The sequence below is a fragment of the Diabrotica undecimpunctata genome, chromosome 3 (genome assembly GCF_040954645.1).
Source record: "Diabrotica undecimpunctata isolate CICGRU chromosome 3, icDiaUnde3, whole genome shotgun sequence".
Lineage (NCBI taxonomy): Eukaryota > Metazoa > Arthropoda > Insecta > Coleoptera > Chrysomelidae > Diabrotica > Diabrotica undecimpunctata.
Genome location: NC_092805.1, coordinates 87,767,281 through 87,782,651, shown reverse-complemented (window position 1 = coordinate 87,782,651; position 15,371 = coordinate 87,767,281). Strand labels below are relative to the sequence as shown.

The window sequence follows — 15,371 nt, the reverse complement described above, 5'->3', positions numbered from 1 at the left end:
GGAAAATATTTGGGGGAAAGCTATGGAATGGAATGTGGATAAAAAGAATAAATATAGAACTAGAGACAATGTATGGAGAGTTGAATATCGTAGGGATAATAAAATCCCAATGATTGAGCTGGTTGGGACATATCCAAAGAATGTCAAACACGAGACTACCCAAAAGAGTACTAACGGAATGAATAGGAATAAAGAAGAAGAAAGGCAGGCTGAAATCCAGGTAGAAGATGTTGAAAAAGACAGAAGAACTTAAAATCCCAGATTTGAAAAATAAAGTAGCAAAAAGAATGGAAAAGAATAGTAAATCAAATAATGGGAATCAATTCTTCTAGGCCTGGAGAGCTAAATTATCAATGGGTACGTTTCTTGATCTGCAATACCTCCGAAACTCATCAAAAATATAAGGAAGTAATACCCAATTCCTCCCAGTAGGTCCAGAATCTGCGCATCAGACTGTCACTTTTTCTTGAACCTGTTCTGGTTGCTGAAAACCTGCTACTTCTAGTTACATAACATGACAAATGAAAATGACATTTGTCACTGCATTCCAGGACGAATTTAATACTTGACTACACGACTTGAATACAAGAAACTGTTTCTTCAGTAATAACATTATTTACGATCTTTCAGACATAGTACTATATCTAAAGAAAACAAAATGTCAATGTTTATATAAAATAACACTGTCAATTTTTAGACATTTAAGGAAAAGTAAACCTACCATTTCAGTACTGCAAATTCATAACCATTGTATGTTTTAAAATATTCATATTAAGTTTCTTTATGTTGTATATATTTCATTTTCTTCATAAGCAACGTTTATGAATGTCTTGTTTCCTTTGTTTTAATGATATATTCTAAAATAAAGTATTCAACAGGAAAACTGCATATTTTTATGTTGTGGCAATATTTGTATTCACAATCAGTACAAACAATGAAACAACTTGAACATACGTAGAATAATTTATTGATTAGTAAATTAAATATTTGAATAAACGTAAGTACTAAAAATAGCGTTCAATTGTAGTGACACATTACCTCGTGCAATTTTATCTCCTGTACTTTACCCGTAAAAGTACATCCTTTATATTCATTGTGGCAATGAAGTAAAAGCGTGTCTAACATATCCTCCATCGCATAGTTCCTAGATATTCCGACCAAAGCCTTACAATACGGACAAAATACGAGCTTGTCCTTGCAGTTTCTACAAATTGTATGACCGGTGGCACAATTATATATAGGAGGAGACATATACTCCTGACATATTGGACATTCGAAGTGTTTTCCAATACCGGCGGAACGTTGGATGTCGGAATCCCCCATTTTCGTCTCTGGTTCTATTGGGAAATTATCATCTACGATTTTTACAGAGTATGTTAAAATAAGTCTTTCAGTTCTTGGTATTTTAAAGAACTTCGTAGTCATAAAATCGAAGCTGTTTAACCTAAGAAACTCAGATTGTAAGAAAGTAACTTTGTGAATTGCATCGTTAAACGTTTTTACCTCTTGATTCTTCATTGATCTTGTTGTGATTTCATTATCAGAATGTATCTGTAATGTTGCTGAGTACTTCATATCGCATTTCTTCTTACAGAAGGTAAATACGCTAAAATAATAATTGTAAAATAAAATGTTGCCCGTTGTATCATCGAATTCACAACTGTTGTGGACGAAAAGTAAAAAAGGGACGGTATTCCAAATTATTAGACAAACTTGTGTATCACAGTGAAAATTCCATACCTTTTCTTCCTTAAATATCTTTCTGGCTTCTACGGTATTGGTAAAAATATAGTCTTTATGAAATTCATTAAAGTGGTGTAAGGCATCTTTCATCTGAAATGTATTTAGACAAAGCGGTATCGGACATCTTAACCTTTTCTGGTCACATTCCTTGTGATATTCTACACATTTTAATTTAACCACGTTTGTTAACGTATACACGTTTGATTTATCCGAAGGACAAGCTAGTTTATTTAGTTTGCACCTATCTTCATGTGATTGCACCATCCCCCATGGGTAGCCTTCATCGCAGAACATACATGGAAATACTAAGTATTGAGCTAGCTGTTCGTATATGATGTTTCTTTCCCACTCAGGATTGCATCGTCCGCATGCGTATTTGTCCCTGTAAGAATAAATAGGTGGTATCGATAGATATCCATGGCAGAGATCACATTTTAGCCTTTCAATAGTGTAATTCGGTATCACAAATTTTCCAATGTTCATACTTTATCTGCAACAAAAAAAGAAAGTGATAAGAGACTTGAAAAAAGGTTAATAATACTAAATAAGTAAAGCTAATTATATTCGGTATTCATTTTAGAAAATCTCCGGTATGGGTAAGAATATACAAGATTTTAGGTATACCAAAGGATGGTCTTTACAAAAGGCTCCAAAATTGAAAAATGTTAGTATTTATAAAGTATCTACTGTAACCTTAAAGTACCTACATTTCGAAATTGCATATAGTACATCCCTTAAAATGAAGTTTTTTTTTTGCTGCAGAGATCTTTTCAAACTTAAAATTCCATGCTAAAGTATAACGAATCATCATCATCATTCTGGCTTTACAACCCTACATGGGTCCTAGCCTCCTCAAGAATTTCTTTCCAGTCGTCCCTATCCATCGCCTTTCTCCGCCAAGCACGTATTCCCGTATTTCTCATGTCTTCATCGATGTTATCAAGGAACCTTGTTCTAGGTCTTCCTCTTCTTCTCTGACCAATGGGTCTATCAAGGAGCGTTTTTCTAGCTGAGTCATTTTGTTCCATCCGCATTACATGCCCTATTCACCTCAGACGTCCTACCTTAATATGTTTTACGATATCAGGTTCCTGGTATATTCTATAAAGTTCGAAGTTGTATCGTCTTCTCCACACTCCATTGTCATTCACTGCTCCATAAATGCCTTAGTACTTTTCTTTTGAAACATCCTAACATGTTTTCATTATTTTTTGTTAGAGTCCAGGTCTGTGAACCATATGTTAGGACGGCGTATTATTGTTTTGTAGAGTTTTATTTTTGCATTTTGTGAATTTAAGGAGGTGATTGACCTAAAAATAGCATCTGTTGGCCGTGCAAATTCTGCGGTTTATCTCTGCGGTAGTATTATTGTCAGTGTCAAGGAGCGCTCCCAGGTATACAAATTCCTTCACTGCTTCGATGACGTCGTTTTCTATAACAAGTGGTCGTAGTATTTGTGGTTGCGTGCTTATTTTCATATACTTCATTTTGTTGGTGTTATATATTGAACCAGTGGTTGTGATTTGTGACATACGTATTACTTTTTCCAGATCCAGATTGAACAATATACAGGAGGGAGGTTTCCCTATTTGTTTTAAAAGGTTCAGACAGTTCTCCCTGAATTCGTACTCTATATTCAACAAGAGTTAAATTTACCAACTGATTTGGTATTCCTAACTCTTTCATTGCTTTGAACATTTCTCTTCTATTCACAGAGTCGTAGGCTGCTTTGTAGTATATAAATGTGTGATGAGTATCAATGCCATATTCCATTGTTTTTTCCAAAATTTGTTTCAGAGTTGCAATCTGATGAATTGTCGATTTATCACCTCTGAAACCAGCCTGGTATTTTCCTACTATCCGTTCTGCATATGGTGCCATACGATGACATAGTACTGTGGAAAATATTTGATACGCTGCATTTAGAAGCGTAATTCCTCTGTGAGTGTAATTTCCTGTGTGCATTCAAAGATATCTCCTTTTTTGTGTATGGTGCAAAGTATTCCAATCATTGAGGAGGGATTTCTGTGTCCATATTTCTTTTATAAGCTGCTGAGTATAAGGAATCATCAACGTAATATCACGCATAAGCAACTTTAAAAACTTGGATCCAAAAATCACATGAAGGCATTTAAGATGTGGTTACACCGATGAATATTCACCGCATGAACAATGATGAAGTACTATTAAGGAAAATAGAAGAAAATATTAATAGCATTAAAATACAAAAACTTTAATTTATAGTCTCTGTAATATAAGTCTCTATAATAGAAGGTCTCAGATACAGGCTTTTACATATGATACTTAAGGTGAAAACCATAGGGAGCGAAAATTATATGGCTATTAAGGTACTGGTTTGTCTGTATTATCAATTCTTTAAAGGTCCAAGAAATAAAATAAAAATCATGATGATGATTTCCAACTTTTAAAAAAAATATGACACTATAATAATAAAAAACGAAAAACTTTTAAACTGGAATTTACCAAATTAATAAGTTAAGCCGTATTGCGAAACAGTTCATTATTTCGCCAAAATTTACTGCAGACATAATAAGCAAAGACAGGAAAACAGTCAAAGCCGTAGTAGGTCTGTTAACATGGCACTATAAGCTGAATAGACAGTTGAAGCTAATGAGATTGGCAGATGTTGATCTGTGCAGATTCCATCACATAGAGGAAGAAACACACTTTGTGTCAGTGCGACAACCTGTTAAAAAGCTACAGAGAAGGCTCAGTCTCGAAGCTATTAGAACTTTTAAAAAGGGTGAGGCTAGAGAATATAATCTAGGATTAGAGGACCACAATAGATCTGGAAAGGTCGCAGTGGAATAGGCCAAAAGCCACCTCATTGAATTTAAGCCATAAGGCCGATAGCAGGAGAAATCACAGTATCCAAAATAACAAAAAGATAATTGGAATGTAAATAACGTGTGCACAGGTTTTCATTTTTTTAAATAAATACCTTAACAAAAGATATCATGGAGATAGAGTCATTTATATGGAAATATTAAATAATTATTCAGAAACAGCTATTAAATATATTAATCCGTTGATTTGATTAAATTACAAAATGTGTGTTTTCCGCTTATTGAACAGATTATGATTATTTAGCGACAAATCAGTTCTAGCGATATTCTCCAAGTTCTATAGTAATTAATTTGCTAGTAAGATGCATCCATCTGACTGAAAGTTCCGTACATCGACGCTTTTCTGTCGAATATCGCTATCTCTCGAGCTATTTGTATTAGCGACTTGATCCAAACTTGGAATCTCATTGTCTATTGAAATTAATGAATCGATCGGGATATACAAGCGCTTCACGCAAATAATCGCAGCGGGAAGTATGGTACAACAGCCTGTAATTGTTTTCCAGTCCAATTGAAACACAAAACTTTAGTCGATTAAAGTGGCTCGTGTTGAGCTTAAAACGTATATTGCTAGTAAATTGGCATTGCGATTGATCACAATGATTGAATAAACAAACCTTAAATCTAGCAAGTAAAACGATTAGAGATTATTAGAAAATCTAGACAACGTATGCTTTGTCAAATATAGGAACAAATTTAAAAATTTCTGATAACATCTTTTGACAGTTGACTGCAGGTCCTGGGCTTCATCAGTTGAATGTGACTTATAGAAATCAAGTGTTCAAAGAATGTGTAACAAGAATGCGATTTAACTAGGAATTAACTGGCGAAGGTAATTTAATTTTTTTCATGCGGCGAGAAAAAATAAACCTCTAACTGGCTTTAAAAAAGCTCAAGAAAGATCTGTTTTGCAACTGGCGTAGTAAGTTAAAATAGATATACGCAAAATTACAAAAGAAATGAAATATATTGAAAATGACGAATCCGCTGCATTTTCGAAACCTAATAAAATGGTGAGAAGACGTACACACAAAGTAATTTAGAGAATTTTAACCAAACACTGCTTGCTGATTTATAATTATTTATAATTAATTATGTTGATAAGAAAATTTCAATTCTTTGGCGCATACATCGAAGAATTATATATTCGAGAATAACTGTACTTATTGAATCTTAGGAAAGTTGAAAAAAAAATAAAAAATACCAAAATAAACCGTGATTTAAACTCGTGAATAACTCTTTTATGCAGACAAACAAAATAGCTTGTTTCTATATTTGACAAGCTCTAGTTGAGTACACGGTCACATATTTAGAGAAAAACAATCATCAATTTAACCTGTAAACCATTTCTGTATTGGGCACGGTATAAGCAACCCCTGCTTACCGACAATCTTTTGTCCTGGAGCTGAGAAATCCAAAGGCGGAAGAACCAATAAATTGGTCAACGGCAAAAGAATGCAAAAGGCAAGGTGAAACCACCGCATTAAAGGTTCAACAGAACATCCCTAGTCATTCATCATGGCAAATACGCAAAAAAGTCAAACCGTTACTAATCATGGAATCCGGAAACCAACATCCGACAGGAAAGGAAAAGATCATGTAAAAGACGAGTCCTTCCAGGTCGATAGCATAAATTCTCTTTTAGATAATAAAATTCCACGTCTAAGAATACACAAATGTAGACCAATAAGACTTGCAACATGGAATATAAGAAGCTTGTACAAGCCAGGAAAATTAGACAATTTAATACACGAAATGACCAGAAGGAAATAAATATACTATGCATAAGTGACGTACAATGGCCAAACACCGGCAAACTTATAACCAAAAACGGCATGATGTATTATGCTGGAAACAACGATCCGGCTCATCGCTATGGAGTCGTAATCTTGTGAAACACAGAAACTAATAAATCAGTTATAAGCTTCACTCCTTACTTAGAGAGAATGATAATGGTACAGCTGAAGACAAACATACAACAAGTTAACTTAATTCAAGTATACGCGCCAACAGCGGATAAGGATGAAGAGGAGATAGAACATTTTTACATGGAGTTAGACAGAATTTTAAGATATATTTAAAAAGAAGACGTTACAATAGTAATGGGTGACTTTAATGCTAAAGTCGAGAGAGGAAAAGTTGACGAATATGTTGGGGATTTGGACTAGGGGACAGAAACGAAAGAGAGGATAGGCTTGTGGATTTTTGTCAAAATGAACATTTTGCAATAATGAACACAATGTTCCAACTACCCGACAGAAGATTATACACTTGGAGATCTCCTGCAGACAACAAGGACCGCATAGTCAGAAATCAAATAGACTATAATATATTAGTCAAAAATAGATACACAACAGTAAAAGCATACCCCGGAGCAGATGTCAACCCAGACCATAACCCTCTGATGGCTAGAATGCACGTGACACACAAATATTGTAATACGTAAAAATAAACCAACGTTTGATTATACAAAATTAAGAAAAAAAATACATCAAAAAGCGATCCAACAAGTCAACTCAAATCTAACAGAAGTAGGAGAAGAAATCTTAAGATCAGAAGATGTCAATGAAAAGTTTAACAATATTCAGAAGGCATTACTAAAGGCTGCAAAAGAAAATTTAAATCCTGAAAAGATAAATAAAAAACAGAAGTGGATGACTTCAGAAATTCTAGCATTAATGGAAGAGAGGAGAAAAGCCAAAATATCAAGAACTACAAAGTAGAATTAAAGTAGAGATAATTTTAATATATTTCATTTCTTTTGTAATTTTGTGTATATCTATTTTTACGCCAGTTGCAAAACAGATCTTTCTTGAGCTTTTTTAAAGCCAAATGAAAAGTGAGCTGAGCTAATTAAATGCTCAACAAAGTATGACAACAGGAGTAATACCCGAAGATTAGTTGCTGTTCACGTTTGTAACACTACCAAAGTCAGTACATGCGACAGAATGCTCCCAGTACAGAACAATTGCCTTAATAAGCCACACACTTAAGATATTTCTCAAAATAATATATGGAAGACTATACAAAAAAATAGAAGAAGATATAGATGACACCCAGTTTGAATTCAGAGGACTAGGAACGAGAGAGTCTCTGTTCGCTTTTAACGTTCTCGCGCAAAGATGACTAGATATGAACCAGGATCTCGTCTGCTTTATAGATTATCAAAAGGCTTTTGATAGACTGCGACATCAGAAACTCGTAAAACTGTTAAAAGAAAAGAATGTGGATAGTTGAGATATACGGGTTATTGTCAATCTGTACTGGAATCAAAAAGCAAAGGTTAGAATCGAAAATGTCGATACAGAAACTATAGAAATCAAAAGAGGTGTTAGACAGTCAAAAGAGGTGTTAGACAATAACTACAAATATTCTGGAAACCTGGGTAAATGGCCAAGGTAGAGAAATAAGGACATGCGCTGAAATTGCAAGACAAGCATTTATAAAAATGAAAACAAAGCTGGACACAAAAAGTGGATAATATAAAAAAGTTGGAATCATTTGAGATGTGGCGCTAACGAGTTACAAATGCAGAAGTGTTAAGAAGGCTACAAAAGGATTGCGAGGTCATAAATCACATCAAAACAAGAAAGCTGGAATATTAAGGGCACATTACCAGAGGTGCGAAATGTGAGATATTAAGGCTCATAATGCAAGGTAAAATCAAGGGTAGAAGATCCATAGGAAGACGAAGAATTTCCTGGCTAAGAAACCTAAGAGAGTGGTATAGTTGCAGCTTAGTAGATCTTTTCAGAGCAACCACCAATAAGGTACGGATAGCTGTGATGATAGCCAACCTCCGATAGGAGAAGGAACTACAAGAAGAAGAAGTATTGGGCACGAATAAACTGATGAGGTATAGTCAAAAACAGTGATTTCAGCTTATAGGATTTATTATACAGGGCGAGTCATGGGAAACCGTACATATATTATATGGTGACCCCTATGGGGAATGTCAAATGCCCATTAAAGAGTGTTTGCTACAAACCTTAACAATTCTCACTTTGATTTTGTTTATGTCGTTTTATAATTTTGTGTACTAATTTTTTCTATGTGAATTGTCTATTATTGGACCTTCTTAAATTTTCTTAAACATCCAAAAAGTTAATTATTTAAAGTTAAATTTGGCCAAGAACAATTATATTTTTTAGGTAAATTTGATTTTTTTATTAAAAATCGGATAACGTGTAGGGAAAAAATAAATACGCCATTTTTGTTTTCCATTTGTGTACTTTGTAAAAGCCTTTTTTTTTCTATAAACTTTGTGTGTTGCACACAACGTAAACATGAAAAAGCAATTATCAAATCATTATATAATAGAGCCCGAAACACCTGCCCCAATGAAAATGCATTTGGAATGAAGAAAAGAACCTGTCAACCAAGGTTTTGACAAAAAATGACTAGCCATTGTCATTTTTAAACAAGGAATTTCACAAGATTGAAGAAAGTAAACAACAAAACACTCACAAGAAGGGATTCAAAGATGACAGCAATACCATATGTAAAAGGCTTATCAAAAAAATTGAAAATAGGAAATAAAAAAACGTTTAAAATCACGTACTTGATAGGAGGAATGGTCCAACTGAAGCAATTTTATTTATTGACAAGAATAATTTAGTATTATGTATAGTATGCTTAAGGAGGCACGAATGTCTACCTTTTTCCCTAGATGGTATGTTCTTAGTTCACATTACACGTTTCGGCCAAGTTTCGGCTAAGTTAGGCCTCATTGGGTAGTGGTAGAAGTCGAAGACAGACTGCGTGAGATAACGGCAGGATTTTTAAGAAAAACTGTCTGTGTGGTGCTACGTACCGCCATCTACTTTAGATCATAGAAAATAAAAAACACTGTGTTTCTGAACTACATAACAATCGCTAAAATATTTGAAAATATCGCGTTGTAGTTCGAATGAAGAACAGACTTTTAAAGAGAAAAGACAGACATGGAAAAAAAACGAAAATCGTCTGGGTCATTTGACCCAGCATGAATCACATATAAAACAATACTGCAATATGCAATAACAACTTTAGAGACTAAGTCGTCAATTCTTATCTCTACATGTGGGTCACAGCTAAGATAAACTTACCTCTCAAGGAGGTAAGTTTTTTTTTGGCTAAACATTTTTGTACGGCAGTTATAACTTAGGTAGGGAATACAAAAATAATGACCTGCGACCTAAAACCGTATAAAAACATTGGTACCAGGAGCAAATTTTTTATTTTCTGAAAACTTTCACAATTTTTGGTAATTTGACACAGTACGGTATTCATACACAAAGTTTCGAATCGGTATATAGATTTTTTTTGCAACGCCGTACGTTTTGGCTGGAACGGGGTCGAGAAATATAAGGCGCAACCGTTAATATGAACCCCCATGCTTTGTGCATCGATAAGAATAATTGGCGGCATAGTTTCTAAAGTTGTTATTGCATATTTTAGTATTGATCTATATGTGATTCATGTTGGTCAAATGACCCTTTAAAAATGTTCCATGGGCCTGTAGTCTATTAGATAGGCTCCAAAAGTACTAATTATGAGCTGGATATGAGTGGAAAATATTCACACTTTTCACACCAAAATTTTCATTTATTCAACTTAAACAAATTTTCAAATCCGGTATCAGTGCATTATTTGTAAACATTATGCGGATATAAACGATGTTGGTGTGCTTTTTACGAAACACAATGTAATCGATATTAATAAAGCATGGCATTTTTACATAAAACTCAATACTGTGTTAATTTTATTAAATACGAATGTATTAATTTTTAATTAAAATTATACCTAGTCACAAATTGCGCGTTTCATTGTAAACAAAAACAGGAAATTTCAGCGATGAACTATTTTGCGAAAAATGGAATCGTGTTCAAAAATACACGTCCCATTTTTTACGTGCTTTTATAATTCCAAATTGTTAATTTAACAACAAACGACAAAAAACTACTACTTTTTAAGTTTTAAAATATTTACTACTCACGAAAGTTGCCGGTGCCTTTATCGATTGGTGTATTTTAGTATGAAAAGCATAGTGAATAAAATAAGGGAGGTAGATATAGGAGAGACTGTAAAAGTAGAATGCATCAGGGCTTAGTGCTTAGTCTTTGTTTATTCTCATTAATGTTACAAGATAATTGGAAAATTCCAAGATGTTGGTTTTTCTTTTCCGCAAACGAAAAAAAAAGCGAATGGAATCTGCTTTCAACATGATTTGCACTTGTAATACAAAATGTATGACAAAATCAAAAATAAAGCGGATAGGAGTTTGTTTCATACTTTGACTTTGAGTGACAATTACGGTTATTTTACCTTTAAATATACATATGTACTATAATTGTCGTTTTGACGTGCAAATAGGGAGGTGTCAAAATACAATTTAAACAAACAGGCCGAAATCAGCTTAATCAGCTAATTTTTAAAATTGTATTTTTAGAAGGGATACAATGAAGGGCCTTTGAACAGTATCAATAAATAAATAGCCCTAAACTGAGTTCTAATAAAAAATACTAGAGCACAAAATGGAAAGAGACATTGAAATCAAAAGTGACACATACGGTACAATAAGAGTATCAACAGTAACTTATGACATCGAAAACTGACTTCAAAATAATGTGTGTCCAAAATTAATGCAATTAAAAAAATATCCAGATAGATTCAGAAGAAATACATAATAATAATGGAATAATACAAATCAGAAGTAATTAAAATGATGGAGGTAGCAATTTAATTATGCCCATAACATCAACAAGAGAATGATCAGCTAAATAGACAATTAAGAATACAGTTTAAAATCTGTTCCACTACCATTTAAAATATCTCTTGTCAATAACTTTGTCAGAAAAGTGGATCTCCCTGTATATAATATTATCTGTTAAAATTTATTTTATAATTGGTAGCTAATTATGTGAGATATTTGATTAACACAAAAATTGTCATGAACTAATGACTTTTTATTTACATATTAAAATAAACTACTGCGCAAATCATTTACAAAAATATAAACTTATGTTGAAACTCATAATATATAAGTATACTATAAAATTACTACTTCATATATAAAAATCTCCGTATTTACAACTTTCATGTTTACATTTTTTTGTAGCAGTATTAAAAATGGAATAAATACGGGACAAAAATTTATTTTGTTCTAAAAATCTAACAAGCCATATATCTGTTCTAAAACACCCTCATTTGCGGACATTTCAAAATTTAACTAAATTTTTTATTAAACAATTTGTGGAAAAAATTAGAAAAATTCAAATTTTTCTCCTTTTCCTCGCTATATCTCGACAGCTATGAATTTTAGAAAAACTTTGTAAAGACAAAAAAAGTTTTTCATTAAATTTCCTACAACGTAGAATTTCAAATTGAACAAATAATTAATAGTATTGCAAAATTAGCAAAAATCATTAAAAAAGGGTCACGTGTCAGTGGTTTTTAATAATCTTGTTCAGGTATTTAAAAGCTACATAGAACCTTTAAAATTTACCCAGAATATATTTTTAATATAAAAAAAACACTACACAAAATTTCAGCACAATCGATCAAGTAGTTTTCGCAAAATAATTTTGCAATATAAAAAAGTTATTAATTTTTAAAATTATTGCATATAACATATGGCAACATGCATTTTTGAAAAAACTACAAAACTTTTTTTTGAAAATAATACATATATATAGTGGCTCACAGCTTAAATAATGCAGCAGCTACTTAATAAAACTAGCTTGTGTCAGTGGCTCAATGTTTATTAGAAACAAATTACATACTGAAATTAAATTACTATAAATCTTCTAAAATAGCATAAGCTATTTTTTTGGTTTAAAATATACCATACTTAAATAACAATAAATATTTAGTTATTTTATGTATGATTTCGATGTCACAGCTAAAATGATGCAAACTTTATAACAAGAAAATTAATAAAGAAAACAAACTCGACTCACTGAAAAATGATTGCTAATATTTTGTAAATCTTCCTTCATTATCAATTACAGCCTGTAATCTTCTAGGCGTTGATTCGACCATCTTTCTAGTGTACTCTGGGGAAATTGTGTCCCAAGCTTCAGTAATTTTTACTTTCATTTAATTTCTATTTGATATTGGGGTACTATTTACTTTATTTTTTAATGCCAACCACAAATTTTTAATACCATTCAAATCTGGTGACTAAGCTGGCGTTTTAATGGCATTTCCGCAGTTATAAAGGAACCAAGTACGAACCCGATATGACGTGTATTTTGGATCGTTGTCCTGATAAAACCGGTAATTGTTATTGATAACTAATTTTTAAGCACTATCGGCGAGATGCTGCCTTAGTATATCTAGATGTCCAATATGTATATATATATATATATATATATATATATATATATATATATATATATATATATATATATATCCAAATACATGTACTGGTTCAAATTTCGAGAATGTCGAGAATTATTGCATGACATTTTAGTTAAATTTGACAGTTGTGGTATCGTAACCTCTCTTTTTCTAATTGAAAATAATTTAATAATTTTAATGTTAGTCTTTGTTCTTTCTCGATATATTTCGGTATATTTAAAATATTTTTGTGACAATGAATACAAATTTTGACTGTAAAATCTCTGATAATACTAACCTGGAATGACAATTATCATTTTATCAGCTGACATTGTGAAAGTACTGTCACGATCAAGACAATCTGCGTCAAATTATATTTATGCGCATCGTTGATTGGATATCTATTTAGCGTATTCTAAACTCCAACCAATTATACATCCGTAAGTAGAATTAGCTTTACGATAAATCATTTTCTAAGTTCTATGTATAATAATCAGAGACTCACGTTTTTTTCTGTCACTTCTAGCTTAATGTGTTAGAGAGAATTGTATTATGCATGTTGTATTATGCGTCACCCAGATAGGTGTAATATGCTACATTTAATATTACAAGACAAGATAGATGGAAAGAGGAAGGTCGATGAAGCACGCCATGGCTTAGTAACCTGAGGTAACGTTTTAACATATCCTCTACCACTATTTTCCGAGCTGACGTCAATAAAATTAGTATAGCCAACGCACGATAATCGGGCATGGCACAGAAAGAAGAAGATATAGATATTAATCAAGTTTTATGGTTCAGAAAATATTTGGGGGGGGGGGGGTTATTAAACGGATACTGTAAAAAGATCACACTTTAAGTTGTCTGAAATTAAACTAAAGTTTGCATTTTAATTATTTTTGGCTTTGTGTTTTGTCGTATATTTGGTGTGCCGATTAAAACCGATAGGAGTAAGGTAAGGTAATTAATTAGAATAATAAATCTCGAAATAATACAGTGTAATTTAGGTAAGAAAAATGCTGTGAGAGAAGCAGTGGATTATATAGCTAATTAATTAAGTAACTTAGTTTACGTAGTTAGTATTAAGTCCTTAGTCAACGTGTTTTCGACAGTCTTCGAAAAGACAAGCAAATTGATATTGGATGCTGCCACTTCTTAAAACTTAGGGAATAATTCTTTAGCTAGAACAGCTGGGAGAAGTATTAATAAAGAAAATTAAAAGTTAGGATCAGATTAGATAAAATAATACTTCATATAAGCACGATTTATAAGTCTATTGCAAAAACTCCCACAAAATTAGCAAAAAAATGTATTAAAATGTCCATTGATCTGTACCTGAGAGCAAAATTTCATCGAAATAAACAAAAAAAAAGAGATATTAAAATTACCGATGTTTTTTTTTTCTCAAATACCCTCCTAAAGGTTTTCTGAAAAAAACAAAAACTAACATTTCTAGAGAAAAAGTTTTAGAAATATGAACATTCTAGGGACTTATTTATTATTGCTCCTAGTAACAAAGAATTTACTCAGTAGAAAAATAAAATTGGCATTTTAGAGTTGTGCTGATGATATTTAAATAAATACAATAAAGAAACATGATAGCCTACTTATTCATTGTCTTTAATAATTTGCAATGGTTTCATTTTTAAATAAAACAAAGAACGTAGTTATTTTGTCGTATACAACAAATGATATAGTTATTTGCCAATGTATGCAATTTTCAAGTCAAGTTTCATGGACTATTAAAAAACAAAAAAAATATAAGTAGTTAAAATACGAAACTATTTTCTATTTAAAAAATGTCAAATAATTTATTTTAAAAAGTTTCCCAACTGCTGCTGATATGAAAACTATACTTACATAATCAAACATAAAACAAAACACTTTAAACACCTTATGTTATATCTGGTTCAATACAACTGTCATTTTCTATTTATTTTCGAGAGATCAACACCGACAGCCTTGGAGCAAGTCATTGCTATTGACATTGTCGCTCAAGGTAAATACTATCACCTGCAATGCTAATTTCTCGAGGAATTTGAACTTTTGTTTAAGGAACCGTTTTGCGTTTAATAATAACTGATGTGGATACTCCTGCAGTTGTTTTGGTAATGATTTAGATAAGATAATGGTGTATATTCAATTGAATTCATTTAACCTTCGGTATTCCCCCTCCCAGAGCTCTATACTGGGTTTTTTGGTCGCGTTAAAAGTTTTGCGCAATATTGTGAATACACACCGGTAAAAATATTGTCTAGAGGGAATTAAAAAACCATTAATGCCATCGTATTTTAGTGGCAGGTAGTGGCGATACGCAGAAAATTAAAACAAATATTCTTTATGGCGTTGGCGATCGTTGGAAGTGGATCTGAACAATTCTAATGTTTTATCAGACTGCTTTCTTATATTTTTCATCTACGAGGTTAATTGTTTATCCGA

At 32.3% G+C, this 15,371-nt stretch overlaps 2 protein-coding genes across 2 annotated transcripts in view; one reads left to right on the top strand and one right to left on the bottom strand.

Annotated features, from left to right (window-relative positions):
- The window catches only part of Cals (calsyntenin 1), a 457,567-nt gene that overhangs the window by 373,656 nt on the left and 68,540 nt on the right, over positions 1–15,371 (top strand). The gene's annotated exons all lie outside the window — the stretch shown is intronic.
- On the bottom strand, positions 952–15,053 carry LOC140437018 (uncharacterized). The gene is made up of 2 exons (XM_072526239.1): positions 14,793–15,053; positions 952–2,233 (listed from the first exon to the last, which is right to left on the bottom strand). The coding sequence occupies exon 2, from the start codon at positions 2,224–2,226 to the stop codon at positions 1,018–1,020; it is 1,209 nt and encodes a 402-aa protein (XP_072382340.1). The 5' UTR covers positions 2,227–2,233; positions 14,793–15,053; the 3' UTR covers positions 952–1,017.

Excerpts from the sequence above, each read along its gene's own strand:
- LOC140437018 (XM_072526239.1), bottom strand. The coding sequence starts at position 2,226 with ATGAACATTGGAAAATTTGTGATACCGAATTACACTATTGAAAGGCTA.